Below are 22521 nucleotides of genomic sequence, written 5' to 3'. Positions count from 1 at the left end.
CTGGGTTCGAATCAAGGCCAGTCACTTAGATCAGCTGTCTAAGAGCTGCTGTGGACTCTGGGCAAGTCACACAATACCTTTGTTCCTCATTTGCCTCACCTATTATGGTGCCACTCTCAGGAACTTTTGCCCGCATTCACCTAGAAGGAGTCTGGGAAAATGCTATGGAGAGCCAGGTAAATGTGTCAACACATAAGCACTTGTGACTGCTGTTAATACATAAGTCACTTTGTAGTGTGTGATTGTGACTAGTTTTAGTTGTTTTTCCAGGGGTTCATAATCCCCCTGGAGTCCAGGGGCTGTGGCTGTTCATCTTTCTGAGACTGCCCTTTATACAAAGTAAATTTGCACTAGTCACTTTTTAAACAGAATAGGAATGGAATGTGACAAAGGTGATCTGACTTTTGAAAGGTAAAATGACTTGTGTTAATGGCAAAAATATTAGTCATTTCCTTTCTTTAAATCAACTTTATTTAAACTTACATATAATACAATTCATCTAACTTATATATGATAAAATGCACCAATTTTAAGAATACAGTTGGGTAAGTTATGACAAATGCATGCACTCATGTAACTGTCACCTCAATCAAGATATAGAATATTATCATCACCTGAATTTCTCCTTGTGCCGTTCTGTAGTCAATCCCTCTTCTGCATCCCAACCCTGGGCAATCATTGATCTATTTTCTGTCATGATATATTAGTTTTCTCTGCCAGTTATTTTTAATTTTTTAAGCTAGAATTGTTTCCATGTTCCAACGTGAACGATATCTTTCTACATAATCGACTTGTATACTAACATACAAAGGATATGATGCACCAATTTTTCTGCGGGTGTAAGGAGGGGCTACAGGTGAATTTTACCTCAAATTGAGTTGATAATGGAAAACACAATCTAACCTAGACACAATAGACTATATCCTTATTTTACACGATGCACCCCTGAGTCCCAGCAAGGTGGAAACTCAGCACTGGCATCCCCTTTTGCATGGATTCAGGTTCCCTGACTACTTTTTGACCCATTGTTCTTTAGGAAAATTTATTGGTGAGTATATTTTAAAAAGGCTACGTCTTGAAATTTAGGTGTCAGAGAGAACCCCTAAAACCTATTGAGTTTTGGATGCTAGCTCGAGAGGGGCTCTCCATGGATCTCAGAGACCATTGCTTTTTAAGTACTCACTTTTAGGGTGTCACTCTGGGAGCTGCGCCTGGGGACAAACTGATTCCTCATTGGGGCTGTAACATTGCTCAGGGTCAGCGGTCACCAGGCAGGGAATAGAGCCCAGGTGGCGTGGGGAAAGGGAATGGGGGCCGGACGTGGTCAGCAGACTCAGGACTTGACTCACACACTCACACAAAAGAGGCCGGAAAGTGTCCGGAGGAAGCCGGCGCGTCACGGACGACGGATCCGGGACCCTGCCGCGCCCGCCCAGCGGCGCCCGGTCCCGGGTCCACAGCCGCACTCACCCCGCCGCGCTCTCCGCCACCGCCACCACCGCGGCCACCGCCAATGAAACTCCTCCCGCTCCTAGGTGAGTGCTTAGCGCCCTTGGTCGCCGAGGTCGTCCGAGGGGCCAATGCCTTGTAGGGGACGGGATTTTTTAAGAGGTGGAGCTCACATGGCAAGTGGAGTTGGCAAAATCTACGAGGAGAATTGACTTAGTACTTCTCAGGATGTTTTTCTCCTTGACCTTTCAACTCTAAAGTTGAATATTCCAAGGTCCAAGGAATGTTACCTTTTTATTCCTCTTGAGGAAGTGTCCAGCGTCCCCTTTCACCTTTCTTCTGTTCTGACCTGAAGAAATTTGGGAAATTCAAACCATTAACACCCATGGGAGGCGTCCTGGCATTTTAAGGAGATTGCCGAGCCAGATTTGAGCTTCATTTTGACCACACTGTGCAGAAAGATAGTAAATGACATCTCTGAGGGTGAAATAATTCCGGATTCGTCAGTATACATAGTTATTTGCCACTAGGATTTAGAACAGAATACTTAAGAACCTCTTGGTACCTGATAAGGACAACTTATGCTAGATGACTGTTTTCAGAACAATGACCTCATGCTTTATAGCTGTTGGTCCTCAAGACTCTTGAGAAGGTCTGGTAAAACAATAAAAAAGGAACCTTCTGTACTTTTCCTTATCTTTTCCTATCAGTCCACAACATATAATTTCCAAATGTATTTCAATAACTCTGATGTATAGTCTTGTTTTTGCTTTGTTTCTTTTTTTTTTTTTTTGGTCACATTTGTGTGCTGTTCCACTTCTGGAAGATCAGTCTTTGACCATAATGTTGAGTTTGTTTTTTTGTTTTTGTTTTGTTTTTAAATTTCCCCTAATGGAAAAAAAAAATAGTGAAATAAATTTTATTATGAATAATTGAATTGAAAACCATTGAAATTGAAAACAATTGAAATTGAAAACAATCATTAGAACACAGAAAAAAAACAGCAATTGCATCTGTTCTCCTAGATAAGATGTCATCTTAAAATAACACAGATTTGAATTTAGAAAAACCCAAATACTCAATTTACCTTCATTTCTACACAGAATTACTCCCAGAGGAGGGAAATTGCTTTACAATCAGGCAGTTCCCTTTCAAAGTATCTCACCTCAGAATGAAGGGTAACACTGAATCAACATGCTATACTGATGTGGGAACACAGTTTTTATTATAAAGCTGAGTTGTTTATTACATTTTAGCTTCGTTGAGATTTACTTGATAAAGGTTGAAATTGGAAAAAAAAAAAAAAAAAGCCTTCATCTTAAAAGCAAGTTTTACTTACTTGCTGTTGTGCTGTTACTTAGCTAAGTGCTCTCTTGGGAAAAATTTATAATCCATTTATCTAAATAGAAAGAGAGGAGAATTTATGTTTATTATACTCTAATTCAACAGTGGGGAGAGGTGTTTCTTTTACTTTTTGAAAAGGTGTGTTTCTGTATTTTATTTAGTGGTTTCTTCCACTTTGTTGAATTGCTCCTATACTCAAAATTGCACCAAGACACCTTGTCTCCCAAATGCAAAATGTGAAATACGCAATGGAATTGAAGCCTGCTATTGCAACATGGGATTTTCAGGAAATGGTGTCACAATTTGTGAAGGTAAACAAGCTTTATTACTTCTTTTGGATTATACTGTAAGATTAAATTCTGATGTGAATGTTTTTCTGTCCTCCAGAAACTAACTTGTTTTGTTACACAGTTTAATTTCATATATTTAAATAACGCTTAAGTAGCTAAACAGTAAGTTTGACTTCACTTGTCAAAATTTATGCTTGTTATTGATTTTAAATGACTTCATGCATATCTTATTTTTTGATGCAAATATTAAAGATTTCCCTTTAACTCATGCTGGAGATCCAGGTATAGAGGGCATAGTCAACAGCTTTGGGAACAAAAGAGATCATGAAATTTAGACTATACTGGTATAGATTGCCTTCATATATCCTCTTTACTACTTGATATATGATACCAAGTATATAAGTATTTGTATGCCTATATGGTATATGATACCACATATACAGGTGTGGTATATGATACCACATATACAGGTACTTGACCGCCTATATTTGGAGATAATATTAAGAGATTCATGGTTTTCTCATGCATACCCTGGGCATAGGAAATGACAAAAGAAAGAGAGAATTTTGAAAAGACATCATCTTTTGAAAAAGTAGATTATAATCATAGAACTTTATGCTACTGCCCAGAGACAGAATGCCAGAAAGCATCCTTGTAGGATGCAGTGTAGCCCATTGATTTGATCAGCAGAACACCATCTGATAATCAAATTTAAATAAGTTCGTGTCTGTAGGTGTCACCGTACCCTTAATCCTCCACTCCCCTTAACACACTCAATCTTTTTAAATTCATTTTCAGTAAAATCTAGTTTTAACTGGATCCGTAGACCAACATTCTGTGTAGAAGAGAGAGAGAGAAAAAAAAGTACTAGGTCATACAAATTAGTTTTAAAATATAATTAAATAGCAAGTTCAAATTAAAGTTGTGTGGTGTTATGCATCTAAATGTATTTAAGATAACATGAACTTTTTTTAATTAGGCCAGGATATTGTATATTGTTAATATTGCATATGTTTGCTTACAACATAAACAAGTTGTATCTTGTGATTGAATTATGTAGACTCTTTAAAAAGATTAAATAGGCAGTATTTAGTAAGACCAAACCTCATCATAATTAGGTTGAATGTTTAAAAAGTGTACAGCAAAGCTACAGTTTGCTTAATGGTGCATTGAATCAGGTGTTTCTGCTTGTGTACACAGCCAGAATTTGTAATATACTATTTTACAAGAATTACAAAATCCTTTTCATAAATAATCTTAGAAATTTATTGTGTATTTAATTGAACGGCATTATAGCAAGTGGAAAGTTGAGTGACCTTCAAAATACTGCATCTCACAAATTAGTGTGCTTTTCCACTAATCATTACAAATTGTACTACAGTACTTCATAACCAGAGTTGCCTTTTTGTTTAGATACTTTTCAATTTTCATGCTTACCATAAGTAACATCAAAATTTTTCACAGTTTGGACCTTTAGCAACCAACCAGCTTATAATCATGCCTTTAATGATTTCTTTTAAAAACGCATCTTCCATTATCTAATGCAGTTGTTTTTCCCCCGCTGCCTAAGTCAATAACTAGCTAATGAACAGAAACTATTTTCCATTGGAAAGAAAATTCTTTAAGACCTTTTGGCCTGCAATTTATTTTCACACAGAACATAATTTGTAATGGGAATTTATTTCCTTCTTAGGTTCATGTTAAACTTAAATTCCCTTTCTGTTTAAAAAAAAAAAAACTCCATATACACTTGTTTTGATATTTATTATCTGAGATTTGTAGTGTCTTCTTAAAACTGTTTAAACAGTGGTTTTCATCTTTTTCACCTTTTATTAATTCGCTGACAGGTTTTTAACCTTTTTTTAGTCAGGATAGTTAATATGTCTTTTAGGATTAAAACACTGCGTTCCCAATTGCTGAATAGTCTAGGTTATATTTTGAGTTTTAAGATTCTTGTTGGCATTTTTGTCTCTAAAGAGATTCCTCACCTTTCCTATCTTTCTCTAAGATTGGTATTAGGTCAAGATGAAATGACTGGACAGGAGATTAGCTACAGAGGATGCCTACTTCTTGATGAATAGAATTTGTTTTCTTTTATCTGTCTTCAATATCGCTGTTACCATAAAATTTATCTCTCTCAGAGGTACCAAAGAAATGTTATAGTAACAACCCAACCTCACTAAACATATTAAAAGAGCAAGTTTTGAAGAAGTAATTTATAATTTGTTTTGCATGGTCCTAAAGAAATAAGCTTTAATTGTAGTGAATTTATTTAATCATTTTTTAATTCAACAGATGTTTATTAAGCACTTTGATCATTATCATAATCACATCAATATTAGAATAACTAATATCTACTCTGTGCTGAGTCCAAAAAATTAATTAACAGAGGCCTTACAGTCAGACGTACTGATTAGGAGTACAGGCTGTGGAATCAAACAGACTCGGATTCAAATATTGGCTCTACCACTTGTTTGGTTGGTTGACCCTTCCTACTTCATTTTTATTCTACCTAACAGAGTCATTTCCTAATACACATAATTTATCATGTAACTCAGCTACTTAATACCTGCCAGTGACTCTTCTTTGTCAACAGGATAAAGTCTAGGCCCTTAACATTCTTACTTAATTCCCATTGCCTTCTCAACAAATATGCCCTCTGATATATGTCTGTCATGAAATTCTTGGAACTCCTTTAAAAATATCATACATGTTCAACTTCTAGGTTTTGGCTGATGAGTAAAGGAAATAATTAACGGCCAAAATGGTTTTTCAAAACGTTGTATGCTTATAAAGTAATATATGGGGAACATTTTTTGATGAGTAGCATGGAGTAAAGACAATTTGAAAACTTTTGAGATGTTTGGAGCAATAGCAAGCTGACTGTAATAAATGTATTGACTTTCAAGTTGTTACTTCTCATTTGGATGCATATGTTCCATTATTTGTTTAAATATAAATGAATTATTTTCATGCGTTCATCTTGTAAATATTATAAGTGGAATTATCATTAAGTGGAATTCTTCAGAATTTCACTTCCAAAGGAAATTGCTAATGTCTCTAACCCTAAAATAACAAAAATAAACCTAATATGTTACTGAAACAAATCCGAGAGGTAAACCAGCTTGTTTAGAAAACATATTTATAATGCAATTATTATGCAAACATTTCAAAATAACCATTACAAAGCAGAAAAACAATAATCAAAAGATATCAGTGCATTTTGAAGAAGAGATCAAGCATTTTCCTCTATGATAAAATATAATAATTACCTTGAAAAAATGAGAAAAAGGCAAAGCCATTTACTTATTTTAGCAATGACAATAATCATTGTATCCCCTTCATACTAGACATTTTCACAAAATGATACATTTTCACAAAATGGTACCTCTAAGCAATTAGCATAACAACAGTATAATTTGCTTACCTAAAAAGATTGTCTATCACCTTATTTTTATCATATCCTAGTGAATTAAATAGTCTGCTCACCAAAGTTAGTCTGTTTATTCACTGAGATAGTGTGTTACACAAATAAGCAAAGTTGAAGTTCACAAATTGCTTTAAAATTGTATAAATATGTATCTTATGTGAAAGTACATACCCAGAATATAGATTTTATCCAAACTATCTGCTTCAGGTCCCTTTGGAGAAGCTATTTTTCACAGTAGCTTCTAAATATTTTCTTTCTTTTTTTTTTTTTTTGTCTTAGGCATTTTAAAAACATTTGTTTTCAGTTTTCATCAGACATTATCAGCTCTCTGGTAGTTCATCTGAAACTTTTCTTGTCCTTTCATTTTTAAGTATTGAAATTTAGGAGTAGTCAATTCAGTTGAGTAGTACCTGGACCAGCATTCGTAATCCCTCCCTCCCTCTCCCTCCCTCCCTCCCTCCCTCCCTTCCTTTCTCCCTACCTCCCTTCCTTCCTTCCTTCCTTCCTTCCTTCCTTCCTTCCTTCCTTCCTTCCTTCCTTCCATCTTCCTTCCTCCTTCCCTTCCTTGCTTCTTTTCCTTCTTTCTCTCTTTCTTGTTTTTTAAATTACAATCCTCAAAAGGAGGTGGTTCCCGATTTTCAGGTAATATTTAAGGACTATTTCAAAAATTGCAAGTATATATCTCAATAATATTATACGTATGTTTTGCTTCATGTACAAGATATGTCACTAAAAATCTTAGGGAATTTTTACGTATCTCAGAGGAACTTCTTAAATGAATACTACAGCAAACTTGAAAAAGTATAAACTCAGATGTGCTACTGGAGAGTCATGTATCAAATTTGTTTAAAGAGAGGTTTATATTTCCTTGGGGTTTCTGTATTAAATGGGAAATGTAACCCCTTTAAGAAATTATAGTCTAAATTAACCCAGGGTTTACCTTCCAGGATCATGATTTCTGTAAACTTCATCCAAGTAAATAAAATATCTTGCCAATTTCAGAAATTCTTTTCTTTGTATTGCAAATATGACCTCTTTTCTCTCTTCACAAGAAAGGTTCTACAGTAGAAATACCTACCACTGTAATTAGTTGGAACTTCCTCAGAAATATTCACTCAACAACATTACACATTCCATCAATATATAGAAAGAGGAAAATAAACCAATAATACTGTTATAAAAACTTCCTTTAGATTAATATTTGCTTTGAAAAGAGAAGGAAAGCGGCTTGTGTGATCTGAGTTTTGCTGATCAGTTCCACAGTTTTAAAACCAAAGACTTCGCTGATCCGGTTTATTAAGGTCAGTTTTACAGACTAAGTTTTAGGAACCATTTCTCCAAATCATCTTACTTCATGTTTATCTCACAGGATAATTACCAAGAATGAATCAGACACAGCTAAGAAATTTCTTGAAATCTTAAAGTAGGGTTTAATATGAACATACGATTTTGGATTTTCTCAAGTAACCGATAATGAAACCTAATTAAAATTTTTCTTCAAGTAGAAGCCTCATTTATTTTTAATCAGTATTATCTAGATGGATTCATTGAATATTTAAAACCAGAAAAGTAATATCAAGTAACTAATAGGATGAAGAATGAAACTGAAATAATAAAAATGAACACACAGCTTCTGGGTTCTAATTTTAAGAATAAAAGTTATGCAACATTTTTTACTAAATCGATCTTAAATAAGACTTTGCACAATATATTTTCTACTTATGCACAGAAAAATACCTTCTGGGTTGACATTATTTGAATGTTGATTTTTTTTTTTCCAAATTAAGAATACCATTTTCTGTTTACACTTCAGGCTCTGCCATCAGTTTATAAAGTTGATGATAGGTAGAAAGATAGATACAACTATAGATGTGCATCGTATAATATGTATTAGTGATAAGGAATCAATGACAATAAAAATTGAATATGCTTTTCCTAGAGCTTGTGTTCATTTTGTATGCAAAGTGAACACAGTGGCTGTACCATCTTATATTTCCTGTTCTGCCATATATTTTGAAGCTGCTATGAATGTAAAACTAAATAAAAATTGTATTCTAAATGTGGATTATCATACATTTTCATTCCTGTTGCTTTTCCATGAAAATTCTGGTAGAAGGGTGACCAAAGAAATAGTAGAGATAGTACTTCCAATGCTCTCCCCAAAATCACTGAGTCCAAATTTTCCACTGTGTTTATTATAGTTCTAGTCTTTTGTCAATATTTTAAGGTTGGAAACCTTATTTTCCAAACTTGATGACATTTCTGTCATTCTGAAAATGTCAGTTGTCTATAGTCCCAATTTTTAGGGCACCAGCACACTTCTTAGTAAACTCCTGGTTATTTTAAAAGTAGATTATCCAGTCTTGTACTTATCTGTATTCCCATTATTTCTCTTCTTCCTTATTTACTCTCTTTAATTATTAAGTAAGTTTCAGGTTTGCAGCTTAATAAAAAAAATTATATATTGATGTTGATTTTAGTGACTTCTGTGAGCTAGACACTATTCTAAGCACTTCACATGAATTTTTAAATTTAATTCTCACAATACTTCTCTGAAGTAAGGGCTGGTATTAGCCCCAATTTATAGATTAAGTAATTTGCCAGAGAAAGTATATACAAACAATTGCCTCATAGAATCCTCAAACTACTCTGTGATGTAGGTCTGCAAATAAAGAAAGTGAATCTCATTGAGATAAAATGAATTATTTTGGTTCTACCCCACCCCCATCAGCCTTTTCCCTGCTACATTATCAAAACAATCATATATATATGAAGATATTTTAAGAATCTAGCTGTGTGCGGTGGCTTACGCCTGTAATCCCAGCACTTAGTGAGGCCGAGGCAGGTGAATCACCAGGTCAAGCGATAGCGACCATCCTGGCAACATGGTGAAACCTTGTCTCTACTAAAAATACAAAAATTAGCTGGACATGGTGACACATGCCTGTAGTCCCAGCTACTCAGGAGGTTGAGGCAGGAGAATTGCTTGAACCTGGGAGGAGGAGGTTGCAGTGAGCCGAGATCGTGCCACTGCTCTCCAGCCTGGCGAGAGAGAGCAAGACTCTGTCTCAGAAAACAAAACAAAACAAAACAAAACAAAAAACAGAATCAGTGCAAGTTTTAATATCTTGATAAAATGCGTAGGTCAGGCACAAGAGTTTAACTCCTGTTCATCAATTTCCATCAAGACAAGTGAATTTTTTTTAAAAAAACAATGAAATCAGAAGGAGGCCATAAGAAGTCCACAAATTACAGTGAAATTCTCAAAGCAGTGTCTAATGCCACAAAAGGGGGCACTTCAGTGCATATAAAGAACCCTGCGGCAAAGAGGCCAGCTTTTCCCTGTGGTAGGTATCCTGTCCTCTTCCCAGAAGTGGAGAGAAATCTAGGTAATTGTTTGAGACATTGTTTTCCAAAGATTACACAGATCGGGCATTCTATTCCTCATTGTTTGTCTCCAGATAAAGTCAAGAAAATACTCTAAAAGAAAACTTGGTTATCTGCCTGGAAGCAACTCTTGAGAGTGAAAATTGATGCCTCCTTTCTGCCTTCTCCTTACTGATGTTACCTAGAATAATGCCTCAAAATTACTCTACCCATCTGCGTATACAGAGAACTCTGAAATCTCTTTTACTCCAGAGATAGTAATGGTTAGCTGGCAAAATCTGGAGCAAGTTACCTGTGATAATCAACATTGTTTTCCTAATTATAAATATGAGGGTCATTTAAAGATAGTCCAGTCTTTGAAGAAAAGTGAACAATATTAACACGTAGATGAATAAATAGAAAAATTTGCCTGAAAAGCCATACTTTTAGGTTGAAGAAAACACTCTGATTTATATGCTCAAAGACATTCTGGAAAATTTTGCATCCAAACAATTACAAAAAATTTGAAGAGGCTTCTATGTACAAAAGAAATATCACACCACAAAAAAATATTGCTTTGGTATAACCTCAAACCTTTGTATTGCTCAACCTCTTCCAAACGCTTTCTCTAACTCTGCTTCTTTCATAGGAGGAGGTATCAAGATACAAAGCTGCTAAAATTGTCAGTAATGCATGCCAGTGCCCAAAAACCACCAAAAGATTGCGATTAAAGTTTCTCATTCCTGGGTTTTCTGTCTTGCAAGGGTGGTTGCCGGATAGAACAGGGAAGCTGCAACTATTCAATTTATTTATGTCTCTATGGAAGATACACCAGGACAGCATTAGTCAAGATATTCTTGAGCATATCATCTCAGTACCATTCCCCTTTTCACATCTCGTTTTCACTCCTTTTAATCTTTTTTGTTAATCTAGGTCCAGACCTTTTTCATATTCCTCCTGTGCTTTATCTCAAAGGTTAAACAAGGTGATCATCCGTGTGTTTTCTGACCCTAACTGCATGGTTTGCCTGTGATTTTTATATTGAAATGTCATTAATGCAGTAATGGAGTCCATACCTGGTAATCATTGTTGCAGAACCTCTGCTTCATTTGATTGAACTCAAACTCTTTCTGTGACTCGCTTGTAACTTTTGTTGTTGCAATAGTGTAATTATGTCTTCCCTGTGTTGCGTGTTTACCCCAAATGATTTCCTGAATTCATTGGCTAACTTGATTGCTCCTGCCAAACAAACCTAAAGTATTTTTCACCTCCTATAAAATATATTTATCTTCTGATAACTGATGAGATAATGTACAACAATAGGGCTGAAAAAAAATCATCCCAAAATTGTAGCACGAAAAAGCAAAGAGGGAATATAACAGAACAAAATGGAAAATAAGAGAACAAAACTGAGAAACAAAGGACCAACCATGGAAGGTCTAATATTTATCTAATAGTAGTCTTATTGAAGAAGGGTGCAGGCAAAATTTAGCAGAGGATAAAAGACATAAATTAATTTCCCAAAACTTAAGAAAGTCATGAGCCTTCAATTAAAAGAAACCACAGATGACCACTTATCTTCTATGGAAGGTGCCTGTGCCTTCACTTCTCAGTTTATTTTTAAGGAATATCTATTGATATCCTGTTATAAAAGAAGAGTATAGTTTACTTTATAACCCGTCACTTTTATTTATACATGCACGTTGTTTATAATCTTTATGTCCTTAAGTAGTAACAGAATATATTGGCTGACTTAACATTAGGAAACTCCATTTCTAGAGCCTAGGTTAAAAACCTACACAAATCGTGAGAAGAGAGAAAGTACTTTTCAAAAGGACATTTGGGTGACTACTGTCAGGAGGATGAACAGATGCCATGCAGCCAGAAAGGCAAGTGACCACTGCAAGAAAGTTTCTGTCAGTCCTTTCAGTTCCCATTTCTACATCCATCTACTTTCATTTAACCACTACTTTATCTTTTTCCTGAGACAAATTCTAGTCTAAAAAGGAACATTTAGTAGAAATCTTGTGTTATATCATGTTAATAATAAAATAGTTTCTAGATTAATCTCTTATCCTCCAAGTTCTCATTATTGGACTCCTCTTTTATATCTTATGCTCCAACGGCTAAAACCCATCCTTATATGTTGAAACCCTCTTGGTATCCTATGCTCCTGTAACTAGATTCTCTAATAATAAATTTTAATGTTTCTGTGCTAAAGTCTCCAAATTTGTTAGGTATATTTTATCTCTGTTCTACTAAGATTCTCATCGTAAGTCACAAAGAGCATCCAAGCCTCAGTTTCCCTAAAATGCACAGATTGGACTAATATATTTATTAATGTCCCTGCAAGGTTTAAAGTTATTTGATTCTACTATTGTAATACATTTATTTGAACTGTAGCCAATTTTCAGTTCAACCAGTTCTTGAGTACATAGCCTTGATCTTGGACTCAATTTGAAACATGAAAATGAAACAGACACCGATTTTGATCTCTCACCTGTAAGCTCAGTGCCCTTTCCACTTTATTGCACAGTTCTGTTAAACTCTGATCTCTGGCGCTGGCATGACCAATGCAGGAGATGCTCTATCTACTCTTTGTACTCCTCTCGTCTCCACTCATGACCTGACACAACATGATACTCTTTCCTGGTAAGCCAGGATGTGACCTGAAAGTTCTTCTCCCAATATTACCAGGCTGGTGCTACAAATCAGTAGAAGTTGGCACATAAATGAAGCATTTTTTTCCATATTTTCTCTGTTGGTTTCCTCCCTCAGAAGGAATTTCTGGATCAATTTTCTGAGACCCCTCCTGCATTACAGTGCTAAAAAGTAAGACATTAAAGATCATATGATCAGTGAGAGAAGTACTATATTGGAGTCACTTGAACCATTAAAAGCAAGTGGAAGGCTGTTACATCCATGATTTTTATATTTGCTCTCCTATTGGAAAGGTTTAGTCACTGTGATGTGTGACTGAGAGTACTCCTTTGAGTAAGATGGTGCACAAATACATTTAAGGGACAGGAGGGTTGTAATTCATGTGATTTTATCATTGCCATGTAACTAACAACTAAAACAAAGTAGTACATAGTGGGATTGATTTTTGTGTTGCAGTTCCAAAAGATCTTTGCTTAACGAGTGTTTATGTGCAGGAATGGTAAAAGTAGAATGGATCAGAGAGGCAGTCGTCTCAGCTAGGAAGTAAATCCAAAAGCCACATTTATTCATTCTGAGAGTAATATATATTGCCAGGCATCAAAATAATTTTGCACCAGGCTCAACTAATGAGGCAGGATGATCAAGTGTATGTGTGCTCAGAGGACAAATTAGATCCTTTCAATACTGGGACTTATAAACCTGGTTTCTGTCCAAGACCAGATTCACATGCCACTTTCTTTGCAAGGCTTTAAAAAAAAATGTATCTGTCAGTAATAATTGTTTGTTTTTAATCACGCTCTCTAAAGTAATTAATCCTAGTAATGAATAAATAATTTCATTTTATTTTTAAATTGATGATGGAGTCTGCCTGCTTTTCATTAGTGACTGGGAAATCCCATCAATGACTACACTTTGAGGAGAATGGCTGGTTCTTATTTTTTATTGTAACCTTGGAAGCTACAAAAATCCGGTCTACAAAATGCTGCAATTCTGGTTTGTTGATGCCCCGCTTTTGTTGTTCTTTACCTATGCTGAATTTATTGAAAGATCGTGAATGGTATTTCTGTTTGCAAGAATCAAGCACTTAGATATGATTGAACATCACATATTGTATAAGGTTGAAATGGGATTACTTTAGATGTAATCCCATCTCAAATATTTTGCTGTAAATACAGAGTATCCATCATAGCCAAATGAAGAATTTGCATAAATGATCAAAGTCAGTATCATAAACTTTACATTGGTTTGCTCTGTAATATCTTTGTTTTCCTACTTCATTTTAAGGGATGAACTATGCAAGTCTGAATTTTCATTGACTTATTTATTGCTTTTGTGAACATTTTCATGAATAAGAAAATAACATTTCCTAAGACAGAGTTAGCTGAAATATTGGCATTAATAACATGTAATGGTCTGTTTTTGAGGCAGCCTTCAGAGTCCCAAGAATTACTTTGTTACTTTCTTTTGGATCTTATGTATCAAGTATGATTTTTTCACAAAAATTCTGGGAAGTGTAAAATCACTGGCACTTAAAAAAATGAAATTTTTGGCCAGGTGCGGTGTCTCATGCCTGTAATCCCAGCACTTTGGGAGGTCGAGGCGGACGTATCACGAGGTCAGGAGATCGAGACCATTATAGCTAACAGGGTGAAACCCCATCTCTACTAAAAAAATACCAAAAACATTAGCCAGGGGTGGTGGCGGGTGCCTGTAGTCCCAGCTACTCAGGAGTCTGAGGCGGGAGGGTGGCGTGAACCTGGAAGGTGGAGCTTGCAGTGAGCCGAGAGGGCGCCGCTTCACTCCAGCCTGGGCGACAGAGCGAGACTCCGTCTCAAAAAAAAAGAAAAGAAAAAGGAATTTTTGCTTAGAATCATATTAGTACTTATTTTTAATTACAAAAATAATTTTACTCCTTTTACTCCGTGTGTTATTCATAATGCTTGCCTCACATTTATCACTCACTTCCAATGAACCAAACTTCATAAATACAACTTTATATAGAGCTAAATGTATTCTTCATTAAACTATTTAAGATGAGGTTTTATAGGTTTAATCATTTTTTACATTATTATGTGCAAGGTGAAATACTTTATGCTGTTACAATTTCATATTTTAAAAAACTTTATTTTGTTTATTATCATGCCCTAAATTTGATTAAAATGGAATGCATGATCACATAAACAAACTGGGAAGAAATAAAGTATTTTTGCTCTCTACAACTTTAAGTCATTTTATGAGAATTTGTGTACTCCCAATATATAAAGATTATGAATAAAATATTGTGTACATCCTCGGAAAATGCTTGGTTTAAATTAAAAAAAAAAACGTATTTTAAACCTCCTTGTTACTTTCTTCCTCTAGAAAAGATTATTTTTCTACTGTTTAGCAGTGTTACAATCAACTAAAAATTACATGTTTAGGAGAATGTAGAAAAAATAATTTAAGAAATTCTAAATGTATTATCCAGGATAATTTTCTACTTCCTTTATGCCCAAGATATAATTTAATATCCTCTGTTTTATCAACCATCAAACATCAAGTAGTCTGAAGTGACATAGATTTGTATAGTTTGTTAGTCAGCTGTATGACAGAACACCACTGTACAGTATATATTATACAGCTTTTGTATAAATGTATCAATCATTTGGATTGATAAAAAATGGAACAAATCAAACTCGTCAGGCGTAAAAACGGTGACTTTTCTGAATATTAAAACATTGAGGCAAGATTTTTGAAATATTCTTTTATCCTTAGCTATTTGGTCCATTGCCATTGAGCATAGATGAAAAGCACCAACCTTAAATTATTGTCCTTTTATGTGTAGTTGTGAGTAGGGTAAGAATGAGAGTATTAGGAGGAAATAAAGTTTTCAGGCAGTTGGAATATAGGGAACAAACTCTAACATCTGAGTCTAATAGACAGTATTTTATATTCAAGTCAAAGAATTTTCATTAAAAATGTGATTATGTGGAGTGTCATTGGTCAGACAAGCTCAATTCCTGAAAAGTCCCTTGGCATGGGATTTACTGCAAGGTAATGCTATTTTCCATATCACCACGATTTTTCTGCAATCTTATGTTCAGATACATAATTTATATTACCAAGAAATCCGGATTAGTGTACAGTTTCATAGATTCTCTTTATAATTGTTTAAAAGCTTCCTAATAAATTGCTGAAAGACAGAATGTTAAAACTGTTCAAACTTTGTACTTATTTTAAGGAGGAAATTAACACTTTGGTCCTTTATTTGCCATGAAAAGAGATAATAACTTTCTCTAGGAAGATCAGAATCTAACCAAACATTGTAGTCTAAATATAGCATACAAAGTCTTGTGCCATTTGTGAAAATGCTATCAGGGAGAAAACCCAGTAACTGACTTTCTGCACTGTATTTTTTAGGTACACAGATTTAATTTAGAGATTATGGTTTGAGAATAAAATTTACCGTATGAGTGTTTTTGGCTGATAAGAAATTGATTTTGTGACCTTGGTACACATTAATTGAAATACCTGGCAATATGTCTTGACTAGGTTAAAGGAACCATACATACTTGGAACCATATTATTCCTTCACACTGTACTAGCGAGTTAATCCCTTTTTGCCATTAGAAGGATGTGAACTGCTTTTTGCTACTATGGGAGCAGAAATAATCTCCTCCTATTGAATAATAAGTAGGTTTTGTGTAATTAACTTACACAAAACTTAGTTGGTTGACTATATTGAAGGTGAAGTCTTTTAATTTATTTAGGAGTTATATTACTCACATATTAAATGTAGTATATTTTCACATATTTCAAAAGTTATATTTATTAAATCATAAATATAAAAATATGTGTTGATGAGCATATTGAGACTTAAAGGTTGTTATTTCAGTTATTCGCCAAATTTTAGAATGTAATTTTAAATAAGTTAAAATACCGTGAAAGTACTAAATTGTCAGCATTCTCCGTACCTTAAGTGCTAGCTTATTTAACCGATATTGACTCTAATTGTATTTACGCAGGAGAAATGAATTGCAGAAGAGAATTAAAACAAATTGTGAAATTTGTAAATTCTGCACAAAGAACCCCAAAATATGTACTTCCCATGAGGTTTTTGGGACTTGATTAACCAGACTAGTTATCTATACAGTAATTATCCAGACACATGCATTGCACATCTTCACTTATTTCTCTTCCGTGTATATAAGTTCAGAACCAAAATGTAGGTCATGCTTATCTAGCACTTTGTGCTTTTGGCCCTCTGAAGGAAAAGAACACATCGTAAGTCTTAACGAATTTAGTATTAAAAATATAATTGAAGTTGTATTTAACATTTACAACTAGCATGGGGAAGGAATGTGCTGCTGTCTTTTATGCATTTTTGGTAATTAAAGTTGACATGTACAGGCAACTAAATCAGTTTTCATGAGATTGAACAGAAGCTGAGGTGTTTTTAACACTTGCTTGATAGTTTTGCCTTTGTGGCAAATTATTGATATTTTGAAATAAGAGAATTGTATATCCTTTGTGTCAAAAAGGTTCTCATGCCAGATTTCCTGGTGCCATATGGAGGATAAGTTCTGAAGATTTTTTCTGGACCTTTATAAACACAGAAACCTATTGAGAATATTTTTTAAAAGTACAACAAATCTCAGTTGTATATGCAATGCAGAAAGGCAAGCAGATGCTTGATTATAGTGTTATGCTTCTTCAACTAATGCTATGTTCGCTGCAGCAGTTTCCAATGGAATACCATGTGGAGAAGAATGGTCTCTTAAATGTGTTTTCGTCTTTGAATTTCAATTTATTTGTAGACAAATATATTTTAAAAATTTCAGTAGAAGCATTAATTGTTGTTTTATAGTCAACAATCGTTTATACTTCTCCTTTGAAAAAATCAAATGGTTGCTTTGAGAATAAATAAGTGTAGTGTTAATCTGAATTTAAGCAAGTCTTTAGATTGTAATCTGTAGTAAAAATTACATTATTGTGTTAAGAAATTAAAACCGAAGTCTTATAAATTATTGGTGATACCTTTTTAATAGAAGATTCCAGTGATTCCTAAATTGTGAACCAGGGACTTACTACTAGTAATGCCTTAATAATTCCATATCAATTTCTTGACTAATGAAAAAAATTTCTTCTAACAGTGTTTAAAATTAAATAGAAATATGACACATTTAGAGAATACAATTAAAAATAAAATTCAGAAGTATGACGAGTGCTCAAAATTAGATATCAAGTACAGATAATAAACACAGAAGGGAAAAATGGCTTGTTCATTTCAAAAGAGTTTTGAGGATGTAGCACTAAGACGGAGATACACTGAGATAAAAAGGATCCTCAGCTTTTTTGATTCAGAAATGAAATATTGATGATCTCAATCAAGATTAATCAAAACCTGATGAAAATATCCTGATCATCCATGGGAAGTAGAATACAGCTTACTGTGGGAGTCAGGACCTTGGAAGAAGCAGAACTTCTAAAGAAGGCATTCCTGGAATTGAATCCTGGTCCTGGCATCTACCAGCTTCTACATCTGTGGATTGTAAATAGTTTTATCAACAACAAAATCATTTTTGAAAACGAAAGACGAAAATACAATTAAAGCACTTAGTTATAACCCAGCCATCTAGAAAGGCTTCAATAAGTCATAACTGTTGCAATGTAAATCTGTCAATCACTTTGTGACAAAATTGTGTTTGATGGGTTCAGTCTCTTTCTACTTGCCCAAACCATTCTAGACACCTGATTAAGATCATCTAGGCTGCAAGATTCTGATGCTAGTGTTGCACAGATAACAAGATGCTCTTCTGCTTTTCCCAAATTCCACAAACTACAACACAAAACGGGCACTTCAGTACATACCTAGAAAAAGAACATGTTACTCCCCATTCTTTACCAGTTTACTAGTCTTTAACTTGTATTTTTAGCTCACTGTGTCCAAAGGGAAAAAGAACAAAACAAAACTTTATTTAATTATTACAGTAAGAAAGTAAGCTTTCTTTAAAGAGTAAGTTTCTTTAAATCCTTTGTACCAATCACCTAGTCAGTATGGTGGATGACTGTATTTAAAGTAGAAGCATGTTTACAAAGAAGATCAGGGAACTAACTTTTCCTAAATCGTATGTATTTCAATACATTCAATTATCTAAAAAAGATGGTTAGCATTGAAAGCATGCTATGATATAAAGTACAATAAGAAATATATTTTAAAAGTGTAAATTCTTGAAATAGTTTACTATGAATATTTATCAAAATGTGATATTTTCATTGCTTGAAAATAATGAAACTTACACAGAAATTGAACAAGTGTCTATATTATGAAATTCTAAATATTTTGTTTGGCTTAACAGATCTTTTACTGAAATTAGTTGTTTAAAATATATGAAATAAATTATAGATGACAGAGTTTTACTATACATGAAGTTTCTTTTAATTATTATTATGAAATTTATAAAAACTTGTAAAAAGACTTGCAGAATACTTTGGCATAAAGCTTGTTAGAGTAGAGAAGTACATATATATTTTTAATTCTGGGAAAATGGAAGAAAAAATCATTTTGCAGGGTGGAAGGATTGAATAGTTAGCACAACTTTGTTTGTTTTAAAGATGAATTTGGTGTCTCACCTCTCAAGTGGTTCATGTAATCTCCAGGTAGATTCTTAAACTTCGAGAAAAATCATAGATCTGTAGACTCACCTTGTGAGACATTATTTAGGATTTTCAATGCCTAGGAGAAGTGATGTGTGTTCATTGACAGGAATTGGTTGAGAGAGATGATTGGAATTACTCTGTCAGGGTTCTGCTTTTCCATGGCTGTTGAGGCATTCATCAGTGTAGTATTTTATCTTGAACCAAGATAGATTTGAATGAAAATGTGTCAAGACACCTTCATTGAGTTCAGCAACATTTCTGAGTTACAGTTTAATTTATGTTATCTCTAGATGATCTAATATTTGCTCATTGCACTTGAACCCTCTGTAGTTTTTGGAAACCTTTCCAATAAATGAAAAGTAGAGCACTAAATATGAATTCTATAAAGGAATCCTTTTGCAACTAAATCTCAACTTTATGTTTTCAGAAATCAGAATAGCTGTCTTAACTCTTAGTCTGGCTCTCCTAATTCTAAATTTATTTCTATTTTTTTCAATCTGTCATTTCAAATTAATTGTCAAAAAGCCAGTCATCAATTTAAGTTTTCTAAAGTGCCCTGAAATAGTGTCTAAACTCTTGGTATAATAACATTTGTTTTTCATTACTTTCATTTTGTAATTTGCCAAGGAAACAGTAGGTTATACCTTAAATTGCTTTTCTTTTAAGTATGTTATTTTAAATTCTAGTACATTTTGCAACTTTCCTACTAGTTGGTCAATATTCCTAAATTACAAAACAAAAAAATGCAGTGGCTATTTTAAATAATTGAAATAATAATGTGATAAATATTACCTTACTATAAATCTAAAAATCATGGTATGATTCGTATGTGTTAAAAAAAAAATAGAGCAGTAAGATTGAATCAGATTGAATGTTCCTTTGGATAATTTCCCTTTCACTAATTTATGTCTCATATTATTTCTAAGGCTTCAGCAGTAAAGACAAAAGGGCAAATAAATGTGGCCTGTCTTGGAAAATGATGAATCATGCAATATTGAAAAGGAAAAGATAGCAGCTAAGAAACTCTCCACATAAATTAATCAAGAATATTTGCCAGTGCCTAGAGTAGAATGCTGTATAGTAAGGTTCCAACCTAACTATTAGTATTCCAATAATACACTTTGTTCTTCTACCAGCTAGATAACCATCATGGTATCCCTTATCAGCACTGATTATAATTATTATGCCTGCAATTAGATAGTGATTCAGATATTGAGATTTGCAGGTACTTTTAACTAATATTCTTGGTAAAAAATTTATCTGAGACTGAAGATTTACTACTTACAATATCATTGGCATCTCCTTCCAAACTATCCTGTTTAAATGATACCATCATGTCATGATTTATCTACTTTGTTTCATGAGACGCCTTGTTAGTTTCATGGCATACATGCTTGCAAAGCATCTTATTGCTACAGAACACCTCCCGGGTGGTCAAATTAGTTTTTAGATTCTCTCCAATCTTTTATCCAAGATACGTTTTTACTATTTTTGATCATTTTGAGGTTTTAACTTAGATTATTTATAGTTATTTCAAATAGGACCCCAGGTACTCTTTGTTATGATGAGAGAATAATTGGGAAAATATTTTAATTTTAGTGAAAGCACAGTTTGCATTCCAATTTGAATGTTATTTTATTATTTGAAAAATTTTACTTTTATCCCAACTATTCAAAAAATAGTGCATATTGTTTTTTAATTTTTTAAATATTTATTTATTTATTTATTTAGATAGAGTCTCATTCTGTTGTCCAGGCTGAAGTGCAGTGGCTCAACCATAGCTTACTACAGTCTTGAACTCCTGAGTTCAAGTGCTTCTTTCTTCTCAGCCTCCAGAGTAGCTGTGTCTATGTACCAACACACACCCAGTTAATTTTTTTTTTTTTTTTTTTGTATTTCATAGAGACAGGGTCTGACTCTGTTGCCTAAGCTGATTTTGAGCTCTTGGCCTCAAACAGTCCTCCTGCCTTGACCTCCCAAATGCTAGGATGACAAAAACATCAGCAACTTGGTTGCAGATTTCACTGCCAAAAGACAAAGTCAATTAGTCATAGTTCTGCTGTATAAGAACTTAAATAGGTATCACATTTTTTTCAAAAGGCAAAAGTGTTATTTTATTTTATTTTTTATGTGATTGTTATTATTACGGTTTTTAACTTTTATTTTAGGTCCAAGGATTCATGTGCAGATTTGTTATATACATAAATTGTGTGTCACAGGGGTCTGATGTATAGATTATTTTGCCAACAGTAAATAAGCATAGTACCTGATAAGCAGTTTTTCGATCCTAACCCTCCTCCCTTCTTCCATCCCTGAGTAAGCCCTAGTGTGTATTGTTCCCTTCTTTATATCCATATATACTCAGTGTTTAGCTCCCACTTATAAGTGAGAACATGGCATTATTGGTTTTCTGTTCCTGTGTTAGTTCACTTAGCATAATGGCCTTTAGCTCCATCTGTGTTGGTGCAAAGAACATTATCTCATCCCTTTTTATGGCTGCATAGTATTCCATAGTGTGTATATACACCACATTTTCTTTATCTGGTCTACCACTGATGTGCATTTAGGTTGATTCCATGTCTTCCCTATTGTTGTGAATAGTGCTATGATGAACATACAATGCATGTGTGTCTTTCACATTTCTTATACATTGCTTAAGCTTTACTATGCCTATCTTTTGACATTTAAGAGGAGGTTGTTATATGTAATTTTTGTCCCTGATTTTCTGTCTTCATTTAGAAGAGAAATGAGAGTTATGCAATACTTATTAACTAATCTCAAATTACCATTGGAGGAAACATTATACCAATTGTGTAACAACAGTTAAAGGTCAAAATTAAGACACTATTCTTAAATTGATGAAATAAGTTGTAAACTCTATGCTTTTGTTTCTAAATACCATTTCGGCATATTTTGTTTTGATAAAAGTAATATATACTTGTTGCAAAAAATTTTAAGCCACTGAAAAAGTCAAGGGAAAAAGCAAATCATCACTCAAATCCCTACCTTGTAAGCCTGCTTTTATGTATTTAATTGATATAATTCAGAGTATCTTTCTATGCATGGACACCTATAAAATAGATTATAAATAAATTAGAGAATAGATGAGAGAAAGATTAGATAGATAGAATGGTAGACTATTATAAATGTTGGATTGTTGTTTACATGCTATTTCAATGAAAGTCCACTCCCATTTTATTATAATTTAACAGAAGAAAAAAGAGACTAAAATGAACTGGAAAGAATTGTTGATTGCAGATTTATATTTTTAACCACAAGACAAATAAATTTTAAAATAACTATATATATATATAAACATATATATATTTATACATATAGGTG

At 33.7% G+C, this 22521-nt stretch overlaps 1 protein-coding gene across 1 annotated transcript in view; it reads left to right on the top strand.

Annotated features, from left to right (window-relative positions):
• Positions 1 to 1356: 1356 nt before the first annotated feature.
• The window catches only part of ADGRL4 (adhesion G protein-coupled receptor L4), a 126584-nt gene continuing 105419 nt past the window's right edge, over positions 1357 to 22521 (top strand). The window contains exons 1-2 of the mRNA XM_011977771.1: positions 1357 to 1535; positions 2955 to 3104. Of these exons, the coding sequence (XP_011833161.1) occupies positions 1514 to 1535; positions 2955 to 3104 (172 nt within the window). The 5' untranslated portion in view covers positions 1357 to 1513. The remainder of the gene's footprint in view (positions 1536 to 2954; positions 3105 to 22521) is intronic.

The sequence above is a fragment of the Mandrillus leucophaeus genome, unplaced genomic scaffold, assembly GCF_000951045.1.
Source record: "Mandrillus leucophaeus isolate KB7577 unplaced genomic scaffold, Mleu.le_1.0 Scaffold184, whole genome shotgun sequence".
Lineage (NCBI taxonomy): Eukaryota > Metazoa > Chordata > Mammalia > Primates > Cercopithecidae > Mandrillus > Mandrillus leucophaeus.
Note: the sequence above shows the minus strand (reverse complement) of the source record. Positions and strands in the feature narration are given on the sequence as shown.